Source organism: Lissotriton helveticus, chromosome 4_1, assembly GCF_964261635.1.
Source record: "Lissotriton helveticus chromosome 4_1, aLisHel1.1, whole genome shotgun sequence".
Lineage (NCBI taxonomy): Eukaryota > Metazoa > Chordata > Amphibia > Caudata > Salamandridae > Lissotriton > Lissotriton helveticus.
In genome coordinates, this window is record NC_136063.1 from 1,519,859,949 (window position 1) to 1,519,880,558 (window position 20,610).

At 41.5% G+C, this 20,610-nt stretch overlaps 1 protein-coding gene across 1 annotated transcript in view; it reads right to left on the reverse strand.

Moving 5' to 3' along the window:
* LOC144827580 (aromatic-L-amino-acid decarboxylase-like) overlaps nucleotides 1-20,610 on the reverse strand; it is a 1,238,931-nt gene that overhangs the window by 299,770 nt on the left and 918,551 nt on the right. Inside the window, exon 9 of the mRNA XM_078685836.1 lies at nucleotides 6,105-6,172. Coding sequence (XP_078541962.1) covers nucleotides 6,105-6,172 — 68 coding nt within the window. The remainder of the gene's footprint in view (nucleotides 1-6,104; nucleotides 6,173-20,610) is intronic.

Genomic DNA, 20,610 nt, shown 5'->3' on the forward strand with positions numbered 1-20,610 from the left:
GTGTCCTGTTTCCACACAAAGGACTGCATACCGTCTGTAGTTAAGAAGGAGCCAGGGCCAAGAAGGCAAATCACCTATGCACTTCAAAGGCATGCCTCTAGAAGCTTCTCCCCACTTAAAAGGCAGAAATGGGTATAAATACTTGACCTCAGACACCAACTCTTAAGTACTCTCTGGACCTGTGGATACTCTGCCAGGAAGAAAGGACTGCTGTACTACTGAAAGGACTGTGACCCTGCTGGACTGCTGCTCTGAATGAACTGCTGCCCTACTGTGCTAGCCTGCTGCTGGTTGCCCTCTTGCCTGGGTGAAAAGAGTACTGGACCTGCAACTTCACCCTTGAACCCAGGACACCAGAGGGACTCCACGGGCTAGTCTGCTGCCTTCCTGATCTAAGCTTCAGGGATATAAAAAGCTTGCCTACATCCTGCACCTGCCCCTGTACCCAGCTGAAGTGGGTTCCTCACCTCCAAGTGGTGCCCTTCAGGTCCTGGACCCTTGGTGTGGCTCAGGGAGCTGTATTGAAGCGTGTGGGCTCTTTGCAACCATGAACGAGCCTTTTTGCACTGAGACCTCACTGCTCACACCACAATTTAATGTGAAGCTCTGGCAGCCGCCTCTTGACCCTACTGCATCGACCGCTAGCTGGGACTGCCAATACAAAGCTTCAGAAAAACCTGGCAGAGACAACCGTCCTTTTTCTGGCTACTCCGGCAGCATACCCGCAATCCTCTCCGTGCTCCTCGCGGCAGATTTGAGAAGGTAAACTTCAGCAGGCCTAACCTAGTGATTGCAGCCAACTGGTGCCCCATCACTGTTAACCAAAGTGTGGCTCTGACCCTGTCTAGCATGGCCAGATATTCCTAGTTTGCGCTTTGTGCTGTTTGGCACTATTTTCACTATACATCTTTTAAAAATCATATTCCAGTTCTAGTGATTGGATTTTTGTCATTTTGGTCTTGCTTTATTTAATAAATTTTACTCTATTTTTCTAAGTTGGTGTGAGATCCTTTTTGTGTGGTGTTTTTCACTTTATTACGGTTTGAAGTATTACAAAAATATTTTACTCATTGCCTCTCAGTTCAACCTGACTGCTCTGTGCCAAGGTACCAGAGGGTTGAGCACAGGTTAATTTAGGATTGACTTGTGCCTCATCAATCATGACAAGGATTGTGGGTGCTGCTTGACCAAGCCCACTACCCAGTCAAGCAACAACCCAATTTCTCACACACTTGCTGCAAGGTTCCTTGTGAGCCCAGCAGTTTTTAGGCAGCAATAGAAATGTCTATATAACTCTAGTGATTAATGGTCCTGCTGGAGAGAGATCAAAGTTTTGTCTAGTGGCAATCTAACTCTTCATAAAGTGATGCAGATGGATAATATGCCTTATACAACGCAGCTCACAGAATGTATTTTATGTAGATAGCTCAGTGAGTTACTGCTTTTATCACAGCAGTTCATAAGTTACAATCCTAAAATAGAACAGTGACTTATTAACTGCCATAAAAGAGCAGCATGCAAATTGCATATTATAGGTTAGAACATTATGTTTTTTCCCCCAATCTTTCATTACCTACTCGTAATGTTTCTAAAAAAGGATCCATTACGGTAGATACACATTGTTATTAGTTAAGTTAACCCAACCTGCGCTTTAAAACAAATGAAATGCATGTGAGAGAGGGTCTATGGAGCTATGAGGGCACTGTTGAAGGGTGGTAGTGAGGGAATCATTGGAGGAGGTCATTGGTGTGGGGGGCAAAAATGCAATTGTTGCACTGGGTGCCACCAGAGCTGAAGCCCAGACTTGCTTGGGCCTTCTTTCAGATTCAAGTGAAATTGAGAACATTAGGTTGCGGGCTATAACTCTCATTAACAGTTATCAATTCAGACCAAGCGTGGACAGAAAAACGCAGACACTGTCTACATTCAATATCTGCCCCTAGAAAAACCAATACATTGCTAATATGCTGCACAAATTTGAGTCAGTTTGATGTTTGAACGGTATCCTTTGAAAGTGCAGAGGTGGAAAGAGGATATCCCTGGTACAACAAGTCAATGGAGGTTTAATTACACGTCGGTGCACGTACAAAGGGGCACTGCTGAATGATGTTTGCTCCTCTCCCTTTGGCTGCCACAGATGTGACCGCCGAAGCTCTGTTTGAAAATACTGTGTGAAAATACTAGGTTGATTTGCCCACGTCCACGCAGCTCTTCTCTGCCAATCCGTTTTGTATGCTTTCACTTTTTTTATTGGAAAATTCTGGAGAAAAACTAATATATTCCGGCAGATTTGTTACTTGAACAGACGTCATGCAACAGCGTTAAAACCCAGCCTTGGCAGTGCTAGCATTGGCGCCTAGCAGGAGTTGAGTGCAAATTCAAACTGTTTCAGTTTTCACAATCTTTGTTTTGTATTCTTTTCTAGCAATCATAAACTCCAAAAATCGACCCATTGACGTATGTGGTGTTTAAAGTTTCTCACTGGATTCCTTTCACCGATGTATTTTTCAACAAGCATTGAAAATGCAATAGGTCTCGCCCTCGTTTAAGTCAAAGCAATTCTGTTTGTAATTAGGTGTTTTTTTAGCTTTGCTTTTATTAATGTTTTTCAAACTTTCATGTACATAACATGCATATGTATGCGTATATGTATATGTATGCATGTATTTATATAGATATGCAGATGTATAGATATTTTTATATATGTATGTATGTTTCATTTCATTATGTATATGTAGTAGAGTGTGTAGTAGAGAGTGTAGTAGAGAGTGTGTAGGCAAGGGTGTGTAGTAGAGAGTGTGTAATATAGAGTGAGTAAAAGAGAATAGTAGAGAGTGTGTAGTAGAATGTGTAGTAGAGTGTAGTAGAGAGTGCCCAAAAGATAGGCGCATGCCAAGAAAAAGGTTATAAACAGTACTAAGAAATACCTTCCCACAACAAAGCCGGCTTTAAAACATTACAAAATGACAGTGCGCTCCCCTACTGAGTAGTAGAGTAGTAGAGAGTGTGTAGTAGAGAGTGTGTAGTAGACTGTGTAGTAGAGTGTGTAGTAGAGAGTGTGTAGTAGAGAGTATAGTAGAGATGTGTAGGCGAGAGTGTAGTAGAGAGCATATAATATAGAGTGAGTAGTAGAGAATAGTAGAGAGTAGTATGGAGTGTGTAATAGAGTGTGTAGTAAAGAGTGTGTAGTAGAGAGTGTGTAGTAGAGTGAGTCCAAAAGATAGGCGCATGCCAAGAAAAAGTTATAAACAGTACTAAGAAATCCCTTCCCACAACAAAGCCGGCTTTAAAACATTACCAAATGACAGTGCACTCCCCTCAGCCCCGAGGCGCCCTCAGAGGTTGGGATGATAAAAGATGACTGCAGCCGTTGCTACGGGGGCTGTTTACCCTAAGCTCCGGCAGTGGAGGCCGGACTAGGACTGGTGCTTGCCCGCACCTGCTCCCGAGCCTTGAATTCCGCTGGGTCACTGCATCCAGGGCTTACTGTCCTCGTAGAAGAAGAAAATAAAATATGATAACTGCAGAAACATAAGCACATTTGCGCACACACCTCCCCCGGCTCCCTCATCCTCTCATGACCCCGGAAGCCTTCTTCCCCAGCCAACTGGCGGCGCGTTTTCAATAAGGGATCCAGGTTTGACAATTTAAAGCTCGCATTGTGCGCGCTATCTGAGCCCCAATGCTCCAGTGTCTGCCCTCGTGGAAACCAACACCGTGCATATCTGCATTATTGTTCCTATGGGGCATACCAAGAGGAAGGGCAGTGTGGACATGGTCATGGTGGGAGAGGGGGGGAGGAGGAGGCTGTGGGGGCTGTAGAGAGAGGGGACGGGACGGAGGTGAGCATGGTCTGGTCAAGACATGCCCCTTCAGATGTGTCCCCCGTCACCGACTCACCCAAAGCTTCTCTAATCTAACCCCATGTCCATATTCACTGTTCTCTCCCCATATCTCATAATACACACATCCGTCCATCCTTTTCTTCATTCATTCACTCATCCATTCCAAACAAACCATCCATACACCCAACCAAAAACTGCCCATCCATCCTTCACTTCGTCCCGCAAACTGCTCACACCGCCCGCCCTGCTATCTGAAGCCAGGCTGGAGGTCGGTGCACACCGCCTGTCTTCCTATCACAGGCAAGGCTGGGGGGTTGATTTTATTTTTATTTATTGTATGCGTTTTTATATAGCGCAGACTTTACCCGAAGGTGTCAGAGCGCTTCACAATAGGAACAGTAATGATACATGAGGAGAAAATTACAAGTGAGCATGTTACAAGAGCAAAAGTTATGTTACATGAGGCAATAGATTGTGCATGTATCAAGAGCAAACAAAATACAAGAGGTAGCAAACGGTACGTTACAAGAGGAAAAAGTGACATGTTTGCATGTTACAAAAGCGTACAAAGTACAAGTAGAGGTATAATACTGCAATAAATGGCAGACACTCAAAACACAAGAACAAACGTTACGTAACAAGAGGCAATGGTGGCAATTGTGCATGTATCAAAAGAAAACAAAATACAAGAGATAGCAAACGGCTGGTGGTTAAAAGAGATCTGTGCACACGGATGGGAAACAATACTATAACAAAGTCTACATGAGACACGCCACCTTCGTAGAATGTCTGCTGTCCCAGGTGTGCAGTGAAGAAGAACTGACTCCACTCTGCAGCAACAGGAAGCAGTGATCGCGGTGCCCTCCTCTCGGCTGTACTTGCTGCTGTGGCGCTCTGAATGCCGTCAAAGGCAGCAGAGAAGACCCATAAACCAACCCTCTCGCAGGATGGCACTGGAACTTGTCTTTATTGGGCCATGTGTTTGAAACACATGGTCCTATAAAGATAACAAAGCTTTTAGCTCATCATCTTTCCCAATGGCTGGCCACCGTTTAGCATACATGGTGACGCCGGCCAATGGGAAAGAGGGGCGGGGCTTAAAGCCCGATACTGAAGCTCCCTCTAAATCATTAAATCTTGCCAGCGAGACTCCGCATGTGCGCCGATCACGCTAGGCTTCGAATGAAAAAGGAATGTCAGGTATCCTCCTATTAACACTTCCTAAAGCTGAGGAATTGGACGTGAATTAAAATAGCTAAAACCTACATCCAATCCGTACTCCTGAAACAATTGCAGTCTGCTCAGCATGGAGCAATTGCATGCTAAATATTTGGGGACATGTCAAACTTCTGAAAAAAGTTGCTATATCATTTGAAAAGTGTTTACCCAACTGAGATCATTGCTTGAGAATAGAGATGTCTGCGAGCAGCCTCACGTGCACGTTCAACCCCCTCTTTTTTGTTTCATAGAACAGTGTAACTCTTTTTTTAGCAGAAGTTAAGTTTTAGTTCTTCAATCTCTCAAAATTGTTGTTTTCTTATATGAGTTCCATCTGGAAGGTACAACTGCATGGTCTCCTTTAACTTTCCCCAGCTCCTCGATGATCCCAAGCTTCACTCCTCATCGCTTTCTTCATCCTGCTTCCCATATCACATTGTTTATTTACTTATCATATCTTATTTATTAATTAATTTATTTATTTTGAGGCATTGCAGCTCCAAGGTGTTGTTTACTTCCTTTTTCCCGCTTCAGTTGCCATCATTTTAATTTTAATTGATCAATCTAACATGGCTATCTGCCACATTAGAAAGGTACATTAAACATGGCCACCATGCATCATTACGCACATGCATGCACGCATCACAACAGCTGCATCCATTCATGTCTTTCTGCAACCATGTGCACATTTCCCAACACATGTGCATCGGCTACCATCTTGGAATGGACTTTTTTAAAGAGAAAAATCATCTTAATGCGTCTGCAAGCGTTTGCGTGCTACTACAAGTAGCATCCTCAAACCCACTACTTCAGTGTTTCTGGATTCTCCCTTATGCCTTTGAATAATCCTAACCATTTGTATGTGAAGTCTATCGTAGTCAGGACAAACACTTTATCTGAAAACAACCACATATAGAGCATTTCCTATGTAACCAAATGAAGATGGCATTAAACTGTTCAGTCCAAGCGCGTTTTACCCTCCCTTAGGAAATAGTGAATACCAAGAAAAACAAATAAAATATTAAGAAAATAATAACTTACCAAAGTGTTGAGCAGTCGAAGTTCACCAAGAGCCATTTGTGAGGGTTAAAATTGAAGGAATTTGCAAACTGTGGGTACAATGAAAACATTTGACAGAAAAGTCATGCCATTTGTTCTTTATTGTGTTAATTAATTGATAAAAGTGATTGTGCAACTCTAAAAATCGACTACAAAAGATAACATTTCAAAGTTTAAGTTAAAATCTGAGGCCCTTCAGAAAGGAATTCTGAACCTGACTAGGTGCCATATCTTTGTACTACAATCATACCATTTTATTTAACTACTGCTGTGGCATCACTTTGTGTCTTGACTTGGCACAAATAATGTCCTAATTCTTCACTCACTTAAACTAAATTTGAAGCCTTCTTTGCTTGGCAAGTTTGTATGACCTCTCGGTGTGCGATCAAGGTTCCTCTCAGGACAAGAGTCTGAAATTTCAGAAGCCAGAAGTTGACTACCCCCAGCAGTCGAAAGGGGGTGGGAGGGTACTGAGGGGCATGACATGTCCATACTTTTTAAATTTTCGAAAAACAGTATCCCTACTTTTTATGAAAAGAAAACCATCCCATGACGGTTAATTCCGACAATGTAACGCAGGGAGTTTCCAGTGCTGTGAAACCGAGAGAGGGGCAGAAGTGAAAAAGCCTCCTTTCCAGGGTGCCTGCTTCCCTGAAAGAAATGTAAATGTGCTACACTGTAAGAGAGCTTCAAGCTAAGCTGTTAAGTGTGTGCCTTTAAAAGATAGATATAAAAACAATTTGCAATACATACAGGGACAGATGTACGTCGTTTTTGCATGCGCAAATGGGTTTGCGAACCCGTTTGCGCATGCGAAAACCTATAAGGATATGCACTATTCCAAAATAGTGAGTCGGAATTTATTTGTGACTTGCTACTTTGGAATTGCGAGTCAATATTAGGAAGAGGCGTTCCCTTCCTAATAGTGAGTGTAACCCCATGTACAAAGTTTTGCAAACGCAATTGCGGTTGCAAAACACTGACAAATTACCACCATCTGGCAATGCACTCGCAAAGGGCAAGGGTCCCCGGGGACGCCTTCTCCTTTGCAAATGCAGGGAAAAATATTTTTTAAGGGGAGGCACTGGTCCGAGGGAACACTACCTGCCCTTAAAAGATGAAACAAAAAAGTTTTTTTTTTTTAAATGCAACCTGAAAACAGGCTGCCTACAAAATAATAAACTGTGTTATTTAAAAGCAATCCCAGACATGGTGGTCTGCTGAGCCAGCAGGCCACCATCCCTGGGAGGGCCTGCCATTTCCAATGGTGTCGCAAATTGCGAGAGGCTTATTAATATTCATGAGCCTCTCAATTTGTGACCCCATTGAGAATCGTTAACAGCATGACAATCACTGTTGTACATTGGAAATAGCGCTTCGCAAATTGCGAGTTGCACAAAAGTCGCAATTTGCGAGGCGCTATTTCCACGGTCGTACATCTGGCCCACAGTCTGGGTACTGCTAAAATCTATAGTTTGCAATAACTTTTTTCTTATCTTAAACCTTTTTGCACGTTTTGTATCAGCCTTTCTTATACTTTGTGTAATTAAAGTTTCACATAATGGCTTAGATGTTCACAGTGCTTTCGCTCACTGATTGGGATCTTGTAGTGCTAACCATACACAAGTCACAATTCTCCACTTAACCAACCAGGATTGAAATCTGTGGCTCTCTGGTGCAGTCAGTGCTTGATTTGCAAAACAATAGGTGCCAGGGACCTCATCAGGAGGCTACCACAGCTTTCAGTACTCATTGTTCTTATCAGGGCTGTTAACGACAGTACCAAAACAACTTCTAACAATCACACTTCTGCAAGTGTGACAATTCAGACTCTTCCAGGCCCCAAAGCTATAAGAACAGCTTGGACTGCAGCTATTAGTCACTTGTTATGTATTTTCAATTTATAAACAACTGTTGTTGTTCTCATCTCTAAATCCGGCAAATAGTGCTGTGCACCGTAAACCACTGGCACAAATTAAGCACTGGATACACTGCTTTAACTGATTGAGGTATCATACCATACGATAGTGCCTTTTCCACTGATTACGATAACTTGCATTGAATTTTCATTTAAGCTGTTTGTAATTTTACATGTAGTTACCTGAAGTTGAAAGTTGAAAAAAAAAGTTACAGAATATTTGTTTTTTTAGCCATGCCTTTGGCCACGTCCTCAGGATCACTCACCCTGCACCGCTGCATGCACCAAGATAGTTCCCATACTTTTATTTTATGCACTTCGACCACTGATTACCCCTAAAGAATATCAACAGCCAGGATTTGAGTATTTCGGAATAGGATTTTTCAAAACGTAAACAGTCAAAGCGGATAAGTAGTCACTTGTCTATGACGACATCACATAGAACAATGCAATCAAACCAAATATTATTTAAGTCAAACTATAAAATGATGTCACATGCTCTTGTTCCTGTAAATTTACTGCCTCACAAAAACTAAGCTGTTTGCAACAGGATCCAAACAACCATCGGGTCAACTAACAATTCTGTTTTGTTTTTATAGTAAAAAGTGGATTATCAAGCTTCACTAACGCACACTACAAGTACTGAATGCACGGCAGCTGCTCAGGCTGCCTTAACACAAAAATAGTTGCAGAACAAGTGAGAAGAGTCTTGTTGCCACACCTGATTGATTGAATCATTTTAGTGACCCATTCTAGTGGTGAAGCTTGAGAGAAAATCCAAACATAACATTTTTGAACCAGAACAATACCCAGATCAGCATATATCCACATGCACTCATGCATCAAACATGAACAGCCCGGGGAGACACGCGAGAGCGCGACAGAAGATGGCCGCCTCCGAGTGAGCTCTGGAGCGTTGGACCCGTTTTTTGCCTAAAAACGCCAAATTTGCGACAGTAACTTGGCGAAAATGAGGTCCCTTATATTTTAAAAGCAGTACATGTTGGAGTTGGTGCTTTTTGACGATTTTGGTGCAGTTTGCAGCACTTGTTCTTCTCTAGGATTCTGCTTCCAGCTCTGCTCTCCAGCTCAGCCAGGTCAGTCAGTCAGGGGGGTGGAGGAACTCTCCAGGAAAGGGCCTGGCTTGGGCCTAGTCACTCCCACAGTCTATTATACCTGCTGCACCGGCTTTACTTCATATTTCATTTTGCTGCATTATAACTGCTTTTTTTCGTTTTTTCACTTAAATTATTGCATTTTATCCCATATTTGAAATGGAAAATAAAAATCCTATTCATTCAAAAAGAAGGCAGCAAGTTTCTCCTCCACCAATTAAATCAAAGGCGGTTGAATCATCAGAACCTTCATTAACTCTGATTTTACAGGAAATACAAGCCCTTTGCATTAATACAGACTCTATTGTGTCTGAAATTAAAAATGTCCGTAAAGAAATGGCAAGTTTATCAATGAAAATCCCTGATAATGCCATTAAAATTCAGGACAATAAAACTAAGCATGACTCTTTTAACCCTCTGGTTGCTAAAATATTGCCAATGTCTACACAACTTTTAGACATGGAAAATCGTATCAGGCAATACAACCTACGCATTTTTAATTTGCCAGAAAAGGTTGAGGGTAATAATTACAGGTTGTATTTAGAGAATTTGATTCCAGGTATTCTGCAAATTAAATTTACAGAAAAATTGGAGATTGATAAGGCTCACAGGATTCCTTCACATCGCAATCCTAAGCACTCTAAGCTGCGTCATATGATTTTCAAAGTTCTTTGACATCACCATTTAGTCCTGATTCGCAAAGCTGCGAGGGAGATTCCTTCTTTGATGGTTAATGGGAATAAAATTTTCATTCACCAGGATTTCGCTAAAGAGACTGTAGCAACACGCAAAGAGGTTTCTGAAGTGCGTCCTCAATTGAGAAGTCTTGGGTACAAATATGGTCTTTTTGACCTGTCTACTATGTGTATTTGGAAAGACAATTTTTCAAAATCCTTTCAGCGTCCTGATGATTTGGGTCGCTTTTTAGAACAACAATCGCACCATTCCATGGATACTTATGACTCTAATACTTGATTTCAATTCAGAAGAAAAGATTCCTATGTTCTGACATGGTAATTGCTTATATACTATGGGCTCCAACGGTTCCGGTCATCCTTGTAGAACGCATGTGCGTTTCTTTCTTGATATTAATGTTTTATCTTTTCTTCCTGTCCCTTTTCCACAGCTAGAGTTACTGTTTTCTTCTCTTTATTATCGCTGTTCTCTTCGCCTCTTCTTGATTCCTTACTTTAATTCCCTCTTCCATTTCTTCAATAAGGCTAATGTTCATAATATCAAAGTTGTTTCTTTAAATGTTAAAGGTTTACGTCATCCTGTTAAACGTACCAACATTTTAGATTATTTAGGCCGTTGTAACACAGATATTTGTTTCGTTCAAGAGACTCATATTGATGATAAAATAATAAATTATATGAAAAAAATGTGGGTTGATACTATTGTTTCATCTTCTGCTAATGGTAAGAAAAATGGTGTTGCTATTTTCTTTGCAAAAAAATTACATTGCCAGGTTTTAAGTAAAACCTCAGATTCGGGAGGCAGATACGTTATAGTTCAAATTAAACTTCATGATTCAGTCTTATTTTTGCTTAATATTTATGGTCCTACAGCTGATGACCCTCTTTTTTGGTCTAATATTACCACTGAAGTCTTAAAGTTGGGCAATGTTCCGTTGATTGTTGGTGGGGATTTTAATGTTATTGCTGACCCACTTTTAGACAGATTATCTAGTGCTAAATTTCGTCCTCCTAAGGTTTATCATGCTTTTAAATCCTTTATCCATACCACCAAATTGTCAGACATATGGCATTTGCATTTTCCCACTGACAAATGTTTTACATTTTTCTCCAATCCCCAAAATTCTCATTCTAGGATTTTTGATTATTTTCTAATTTCTAAACAACTTATTCAATCTACAACGAATCCTATGATTGGTAATATAGACATATCCGATCATGCCTTGATTTAGTTTGTTTTAAATCTGTCCTCCACGTTTACAAAACAAACTAGATGGCGTATGAATACTAACATTGTTCTTAATGACCATAATAAACCAAAAATCTTGCAGGCCATTCAAATTCGACTCAAATTGCAAAAACTTCAATATGAATTTAACTCAATCCTCAGTAAAAGAGCTGGTATCCAAATTTCTAAATCCAATGCTAAATTTTGTTTTAATGACAATAGTTCTGGGAAGCTCCTAGCAAATTATCTGCGTATTAAAAAAGATAAGATACAGATTACTTCTATTCAAGGCCCTAATGGTAAAGTTGCATTATCTCACAATGATATTGTTAAAGAATTTTTAGACTTTTACTTTTTTTTATAGAATAAGCCAGATTGTCATGATACCTCATTAATTGATTCTTTCTTGAATACTTATGATTTGCCTAAAATCTCACAATCAGATAAGATTGGATTGGATTCACCCATTACTGTTAAGGAATATTCAGCTGCCATAAAATCTCTCCCAAAAAATAAATCCCCTGGCCATGATGGTATTCCAGCTGAATTCTATAAAGAATTCCAATCCCAACTTCTACCTTATTTATTCCAACTTTTTACTTTTTTTGGTTCTTCAGGTACCGTTTCTGGTACTTTTACGGATGCTTTAATTGTTGTACTTCCTAAACCTGATAAATATCCTACCCTTTTTTCGAATTATCGTCCTATTTCTTTAATTAACCAAGATGGTAAATTATATGCTAAATCCTCGCTTCTCGTTTAGCCCCTATTCTTGATTCTATTATTCACCTTGATCAATCAGGCTTTATGAAGAATGGATATTCTGCAAATAACACAAGAACCTTAATGCATGTAATTGAACAACGTCATACTTTATTTGCTCCGTCAGGAATTATGGTTTTGATGCAGAAAAAGCCTTTGATAAACTCCATTGGCAATTTTTATTTCGGACTTTATTGTCATTTAATTTTGGTCCATTGTTTATTCGTATGATTTCAGCCTTGTATTCTGCTCCTACTGCAAGGTTATTTATCAATGGCCACATGTCGACTCAATTTTCCCTTTTTAGAGGTACACAACAAGGTTGTCCTCTTTCACCACTTTTATTTTTACTTGGAATTGAACCTTTCCTTCACCATGTAAGAAACTGTGCTAAAATTAAAGGCATCATGTTAAAGAATGTTACTATCAAAACCCTAGACTATGCTGATGATGTTCTTTTATTTATTAGTGACCCTATCTCTTCGATTCTTTTCCTATTAGAAATCATTAAAAATTATTCCACAGTTTCTGGTTACAAACTTAACATTAATAAAACCCATTTTTTTCCCTTAAATGTTTTCTTTACTCCTGATATGTTACCTATGAATTATATTATTTGGCAAAAATATAAATTGAAATATCTTGGTATTTTGTTTTCGTCTTCCATCAAAACAACATTGACTTTGAATAGTGATTTTATCCTAAATTATATTAAAGACAAAACATCTAAATGATCCTCACTTCATCTCTCATGGTGGGGTAGAATGGATTCTATTAAAATGAATATTGCTCCTAAAAATGTTTATACCCTTGCTATGATTCCTACTCAGTTTCCGTAAAAATGTTATAATGATGTTGAAAAAATGTTATCCAAATTTCTATGGAATAATAAATCACCTCAAATTGGTTATAAGAAATTAAAATTTCCTAAATCTAATGCTGGTTTTGGATTACCTGATTTTTTTCTGTATCATAAAGCATTTATATTGAAACAAAGTTCTATATGGCTTTGCTCATCTCCTATAATGTGGAGGAGTGTGGCTCAATGGTTAGAGCGGCAGACCCTGATGCAGAGGTCTGGCCAGGGACCAGGGTTCGATTCCCGCCTCGGCGGGGTCTCGGGCTCAATTTCCTCAGACCTGTTAATACTCGCTTCGGTGCCTATTCTAATCACAGGCCCCACGCTGCAACTCTGGGCAATAGCTTGCTTAGCCTCCACACCAGCCCCAACATCGCTAAGGATGCCTGGCTTCATCCTGGGGGTGCCCAGGAGTGGACACTTCACAGGGAAAGCCAGGAGGGGTTCCACAGCCGTCGGAGTATCAGCGCCAGGAAGCCGAATAGGCGACACCGCAAGGTGACCATCTGGTGACAGTGCACTCTATAAGTACCATGACATTTACATTCACATAGTTCACCCTCCTATTTGGTTCACTATAGAGAAATCTCTTGTTAACCCTTCCCCATTTTCCGCCTTGCTTACCATGTCCAATAAATCTACAGTCCTACAGTCCTACACCACTCAGTTATTATTAGATCCTCAAAACTAATTTTTAATGATTTAGATTCTAATTTTTCAGCTCCTATTAGCCATACTGTGGGTTTATCATTATGGGATAGTAATGCTATTACATTGACTAAAAATGTCAAATTTTGGAATTCATGGATTAAAGCTGGTATCTTCTACCTTAAAGACTTATACAGTAATAATGCTTTTATTCCATTTGATACTTTACAATCGAAATTTAAGTTGCCTAATTCTGATTTGATTAAATATGGGTCTTTATGTAATTCAATTTTAGACTCTTTCCCTCATGGTATTCCATCCACTATTTCAACAGATTTAGTAATTTATATTCAAGCTGTATCTTCATCGTCACATGTAGTCTCTATTTTGTATACAAAAATTGGCTACCTCTTTAGACAATAACCTCAATATAGTTTCAACATTTTGGAATAATGAACTTTCCCTTTCTTATCTAGTGACACTTGGAAAAGTATTTTGCTTAACAGTATTTCTAGATTGCTACCTGTTTCGCTTCATCAGAGCAACTCTTATATCTTATTTAATTGTTTATGGACTCCGAAACGTTTATTTCGTGCTAAATTGCTACAATCTGAAATATTTTGTTATTGTAAATTACATGTTGGATTCTTACATCATATGCTATTTGAGTGCCCTTTGATTTTTAAATTTTGGTCTGCTGTTTGGGATATTATACTAAAGATATTTACCTGTTCAAGATGTTCTTTCTTATATAAATTAGTAATTTGTAAATCGGTTGGTCTTGTACATAATCTTACTGATTTAGAAGGTAAACTGTTTACTTTCTTGATGTCGGCTGCTTTAAAGTCAATTACTTTCTGTTGGAAAGATGTTTCTAGTTTATCAGTTCATGCTTAGTGGTCTTGGGTTATTTTTACAAGAAGAGGTGCACAATTATCTTTAACTGGGATTAATCATAACTCTCAATAACATCAATCTCGTTGGTCTGCTATAGATGCTTATTTGGTATCATAATTGTATTTTTCCACCTATTATATTTTTTTCTTGTATCATAATACTACATTGCTTGTATGTTATCAGTAACTCTTTTATATTATGATGCTATAAGGTGTATTCATACTCCCTTCCCTCCTTCCTTCCACCTTTTTGTTGCTCCCCCTTTTTCCTCTTCTTAGTATAAGACATTTCAATATCTTGTACATTTACTTGATGTTTTTATATTTTTTCTTAGTTGATAAGGTATTATTGACTATGTAATATTTCTTTTTTTTTTATTTTTCTGTATTTGTTACTTATTCTGAAAATTGAATAAAATATTTTGAACACAAACATGTATAGCCCAGGCGCTGCTTCAAAATTACCCATCTTTCTGACTTTTTACCTACTCGTGCAGAGCGCAAGGCAAGTAGCTTTATCTATTTATTTATTTACTTTAATCTTTGCCATTGTATGTCAGACTCCACAACCCCCCCACCCTGCCCAGCCCCTGCCCCACCTCACTGCCCCACAGCATTACCTTTGCGAGCTGCCACTGCATTTTAGATCAGCCTTCGAGCGCCATGCAGATATACATTTTGCACGGATGCTTGGCAAAGGAAACCATCTCATTGGAGCGGCTGATACAGTCATCTGTAGTGCACTGCAAGGATGACAACACGGGGAGCTGCAGAGTCTGTTTCTTCTTGGAATGTGATTCAATATTTTGATAAGGCCAAAATACAGCACACAAACATACTCTGTAAGCTATGGTGGGGAAGATAAGCGATAAGCACAGAAAACAAATTAAAGTCCTTATCATTAAAGCCACATGGCCAATGGACTGTGAGGAGAATCCCATTATCTAAGATGGCCGCCATGTGACCATGATGCTGAAGTGCCCATCTTTGATGAGGGCATTCCTACTGGCAATATAATGGGGTTTACCTGGCGGGCTGTTCAATTGTATTTATTTAATTTTAATAATGCGGTTCCTCTTTTTGTTGATTAGTTCTAGCATGGGTTACCCCCGTGGGACCATTAAGGTTACCAACAGTACCCTCAACACTGTTTGGCCCATACTCTCGTTCACGAGCTATACAGACACTTCCATAACCCTCTTCGGGGCTGGAGGAGCTGTAGCCTCTGAAAGGGTCTATACCTAAAACGGCCTTCTCTACTAAGCTGGCTGAGATTAATAACAAGATCTCTGACAACAAAGAATACCTGTTGAAACCGAAAATCGCTAAACTTCAGAAAGATGTGGCAAAGTTTGACAAAGAGAAGGTGTACCCCTATCTCAAAGACGATTTCACTACATCTAAGAATAGCTACTCCTCTGACGAGAGTTCAGAGACAGGAAGTAGAAGGGGTTCTACCAATAGTGATTGTAGTGGTGGTAGCTATGGCACTCGGAACCAACGGAGGCACAATGCGATCCAGGGCTATGAAAATAGCCAAATATACCATGGTCCTCCGCAACTCCCCCCACCGTGGCACTACCCTATGTATCCCCGAGGCCCTCCACAATTCTACCCAATGAATAACCGCCCTTTTTTAGGCAGAGGTTGGGGCAGAGGAAGAGGGCCCAGAAGAGGAGGACAGAAGGGTGTGCAATGGCAGGACCAGCCAACTCCCACAGTAGGGACGAGGAGCACCACCAGAGGAAAGAGAGCCTAGCGGTAAATCTCTCCACAAGAACCCTTACCCAAACTGAGACCATTGTCCTGGAGAAGGGATTGGGATTTGTCCCCACTCCAATTCCAGATGAATTCAGTGAAATCTGTGAACTGAAACAATTCTTTAGGAAGGTACGCTTGGGAGTCTTCTTCCAGGACAGACCGGAACCCGAACAAGACGATACAGGGCTGCGTAACCCCTCCACTTTTACCCCTACCAATAATATGGTCCCGCCTGAGATTCTGGCTTTTGAGGGGGCAGTGTTAAAGGGTCTAGAGAACAGACCACGTACTCCCACCTACCATAACTTGAGCAAAGTAGATAGAGAGGCCATCCAGTCACTTGCCAACGACCTGCGATAATTATCAAACAGGCTGACAAGGGGGGTGCTACCGTGATTCAGTCCGCCGTGGAGTATGACAGTGAATGCAGGCGGCAACTCGCCAATACCAGACACTATGTTCCTCTCACGGTTGATCCAACCCCTAGACTTACAGCCCGGATTACCTCCTTGGTCACGGAGGGTGAGACGAACGGGTGGATTAGTAAAAATGAGGCACTTTTCCTTATGACCACCAGCCCTAAGACACCTTATTTCTATACCCTCCCGAAGATCCACAAAAACAGCACACCAGTCCCTGGTAGACCTATTGTATCGGTAATAGGGTGACTGCTAGAACCACTGTCCAAATTTTGCGACAGGTTTCTGCAGCCCCTAGTGAAGAAAATGTCTTCCTTTCTACAGGACACTAGGGATGTCCTCCGCTTTATTGACAACATCGAGGGGAGGGAGGGGGTGGACCTTTTGGTGACCCTCGACTTGGAAGCGCTTTACACCAATATAGGCAGTAGAATAGGTGTAGGGGAAGACTGTTCTCCCCCTACACCTATTAGATTCATCATGGAGTGCACTTCAGTTGCTCTCACAGAGAACTTGTTTGAATATGAGACCCAATTGTTCCATCAAATACAGGGGACATCAATGGCGGCACCTTTGCCCCTAGTCTAGCCTGTATTTACATGGCTACCTTTGAGGAAACTGTCATTAGGAGTCTGAACAATCCATACAGGGATAACCTCACCTTATTGCGCAGGTACATTGATGACATTCTGATACTATGGAAGTGTGATCTTAACACCTGTGAAGCTTTTTGTGTCTGGATCAATACACAAAACCACTTCCTGAAGTTCACGAGTACCATCTCAGACACTAATATCCCCTTTCTTGACCTAAGGATCTGGCTCTCTGAGAGTGGGTTGAGTACTAACCTACACAGGAAAGAAACAGACAGGAATAGTCTCCTCCTCTATGAAAACCACCACCCCAAATGCCTCAGGGATAGCCTCCCCTTCGGGCAGTTCCTCAGAATCCGGAGCAACTGCTCGAGCATGTCAGACTACAAAAAGGAGGCACAACTACTACAACATAAACTACAAGATAGGGGTTATCCATTAAGACAAATCCGCAACTCTTACAAAAGGGCAATGAATAACCCCCGAGAGGCATTACTTGATACTAAAATCAAAGAGCCAACTGACACAATAACCTGTGTGACGTCCTTTACTAAGAATTCTTCTCACATAAAAAATATCATCAATAAACACTGGGGCATTGTCAATTCGGGCGATCTCACTTTCCCCCACCCGAGGTTTGCATTCAAGCGCACAGCTAACCTGAAAGATGAACTGATACATACAAGACCCAAGACAAGGGAAGGGAGTGTCCAAAGAACCCTATGGGACCTTCCCCCAGTGACCGGTCATTACCCTTGTGGCGGGTGCTCTGTTTCTAACCAGACGAGTCCTTGCAAAGAGATCAAACTCTCAGAGACTTTTACTTGGTGCCATAAGCGACACACCAACTGCAATACTTCTAGGTGTATCTACCTCTTAATATGGCCTTGCGAAAAAAGATATGTGGGTATGACCATGAGACAGGTCAAGCTACGAATCACCGAACACAGAAGCAACATTAGGTGCCACAAAACACACACTAGGTTATACAACCATTGCAAGGAAATGAATCACTCTGCAGACAGTCTTAGGTGGACAGTGCTTGAAGCACACCAGCAGATTACACATCAGGCGCTCTTTAGAATAGAGCAAAGATAGGTCCACCACCTTGCGACAGACATTGAGGGCTTGAATGACTCTATCCCATGGGGTTCCCTGGCTAGGACATAATGTAATTGTCTCCTGGCAACACGTGTTACAGTTCCTTGAGACACAATTTTGTCACACTATGCTCCCCATGCCCGCCGATTTGCTAGACCGCTGATCACTACATACCACTGCTATGATGTCGACACTGAGTGTTAATTTAAGACTTTCACTTGGCAGTCAGTGGTTACTTACCCATGTGACCATGTTTATAACCTCTATGTAAAATCCAAATGGATATATAATTCTACTATATTCATTATGGCAGCCACCACACCTTGTCCCATATTAGTCGCCCCCAAGTTTTGACAGTGATCACCACACTTCCCTGATCCAGTGCCCAGCCCTTGACGTATTGATGATAATCTGGCAGGTCAATTGTGTTACCCCGTGAACCAACATTGTTGACATTTATATATCCCTGCACATATAGCCTATTCACTGTCCCCTGGTTCGGATATACATAAATGGTAGACTTATTCCCCAAATAACACACTTTAAATACCATACACTACAAGATGGCCGCCTGATTTGTGCTGCCGGTAACGCGCTGTCCACTGTGGTACAGCCGCCTTGGTGCGCCTCCTTGCGCATGCGCGGCTATTCCGAGACCCCTGGCATGTGATAGGGGTTACACAGGAACTGCTTCAAAATGGTTAAAACGCAGGGGAGACGGCTTGTACGCCGCTTGGCTTCTCTGGCCTCCCAACCACGTGTGGGTAGGTCTCCGGTCTATGTCCGTCCTGCGGACAGGTAAGTGTAACCCCTGGGGTGTCTAGTATGTTGTGGCAGCCACCTTCGTTTAAACAGCCCTCCCCGCCGCAAGCCCGTGTGAGGTAGTTTTGTGGGATGAGTGCGCCGGTGGCTACCTGCCTCCTCTGACCCGTGAAACCCGCGTTTTGCCGCATGGATTCCAAGTCGTATCCATCTCCTGGGGCCCGTGCAGGATCGGGGGCTTTATGCTTTAGTTTTACCGTGGACCTGTTACTAAACGGGCCCGGTGAAGCTACTATGCATTTACCCTCATTTCGGCACAATACCATGAGAATGATTGTGACGGCTCCGGGTTTTCCGGCAGTGCTTTGCCGTTATCCTCCCCGGCATGATTTTGGTACACCTTGCCACTGTCGGACACGGCGTCCTCTCATGGGCTTTTTTTGCGCTAGTAGGCCACCATGTTGTAATGTATGTGATATAGGTAAATTTCCTCTCTCCCTAACCACCAGGGTACCTGCAACTAGGGTGCCATTATACGGGAGTAGACCGTTGACGCCTGCTATCGATCTTAGTAGGGTGAGACTTGTACTCATTTTTTTATTTGTTTGTGTTATCATTCTGTGACCCAGCCTTAGTCATTTTCATAGCTTTTATATTTCCTAAAAACTTTCCTTTTTAACTTGATGACCTTCTGACAAGGTCCACCTCACACTTGCTGTATATAGCATGCATGTTGAATTAGGAACCAAGCACCGGTGATCGACACTACTGTTGACATTGACTAGGGTATAACCCTGTTTTTTCTATCATCCCTCTCTAGGTCCCACTAGGATACAACAGGACCCTGCGGCCTGCCCCTAAGTTTCCAGTGGAAGGTAGTATTTGCCCCTACCACTTCGTGTAGCACAGTTTTTCTTTTCTAGGTCCTGATGAATTGCTATAGGAGCATGAAACATGTCGACCCCTCGCTGGCTCATTGCACCAGTGTGTATTTTCCCCTCACTGTTTTTATTAAGGTAGTTAACCACACCATTAAAAATACTTTGTGGATTACCTAACCTTTTTTTAATTGTCACCACATCCTACGTCTATACTTCCCCATAATCCCTGACACCCACATGCACCAACTGGCAGGAACAAAAGATCTGCGATAAAGAGCCCCTTTATGGGTGCCCGTTAGACATTGCACTGCCAGTCTGATAAGGAGCAAAACCCAGATGTTGAAGCATGACACTTAGCTTGCTGGGTGTGTGAGGGTTTTAGTTCCGAAAGGGGGATTCCCCTCCCTTTCCCACCTTTGCTTGGTTCTCCTATTCTCACCCACTTTTGGGGAACAGTGTATCCTTTTTGTTTACATTGCATCGTGAATGACATTTGGTGATGTAGGTCAAGCCAAAAGAACCTTTTTATTGGGACTTGTGACCACAGGAAGTGTTATGTTAGAATCTCCCTGCCCAAACAAATTAAAGCCTTTCATCCTTCTGAAGGTAGGGTGACTTGATTTTGAAGCCCAAAAAATGAACATTCCGGAAACATAGAGGAAGATCTCCAGTTTTGCATTAACGGTAAGGCATAGTTAGACCTAACTGGCAGCACTCACCAACATAGAGAATTTGGCACTAAGGGGAATTATATTAAACCTTTAAACACAATTCCATTTGTGTTTACTTTATTGCTTTCTTCTACGGGCTGCTAAATAATTTTGCACTGCTACTTCAACACTTGAAAATG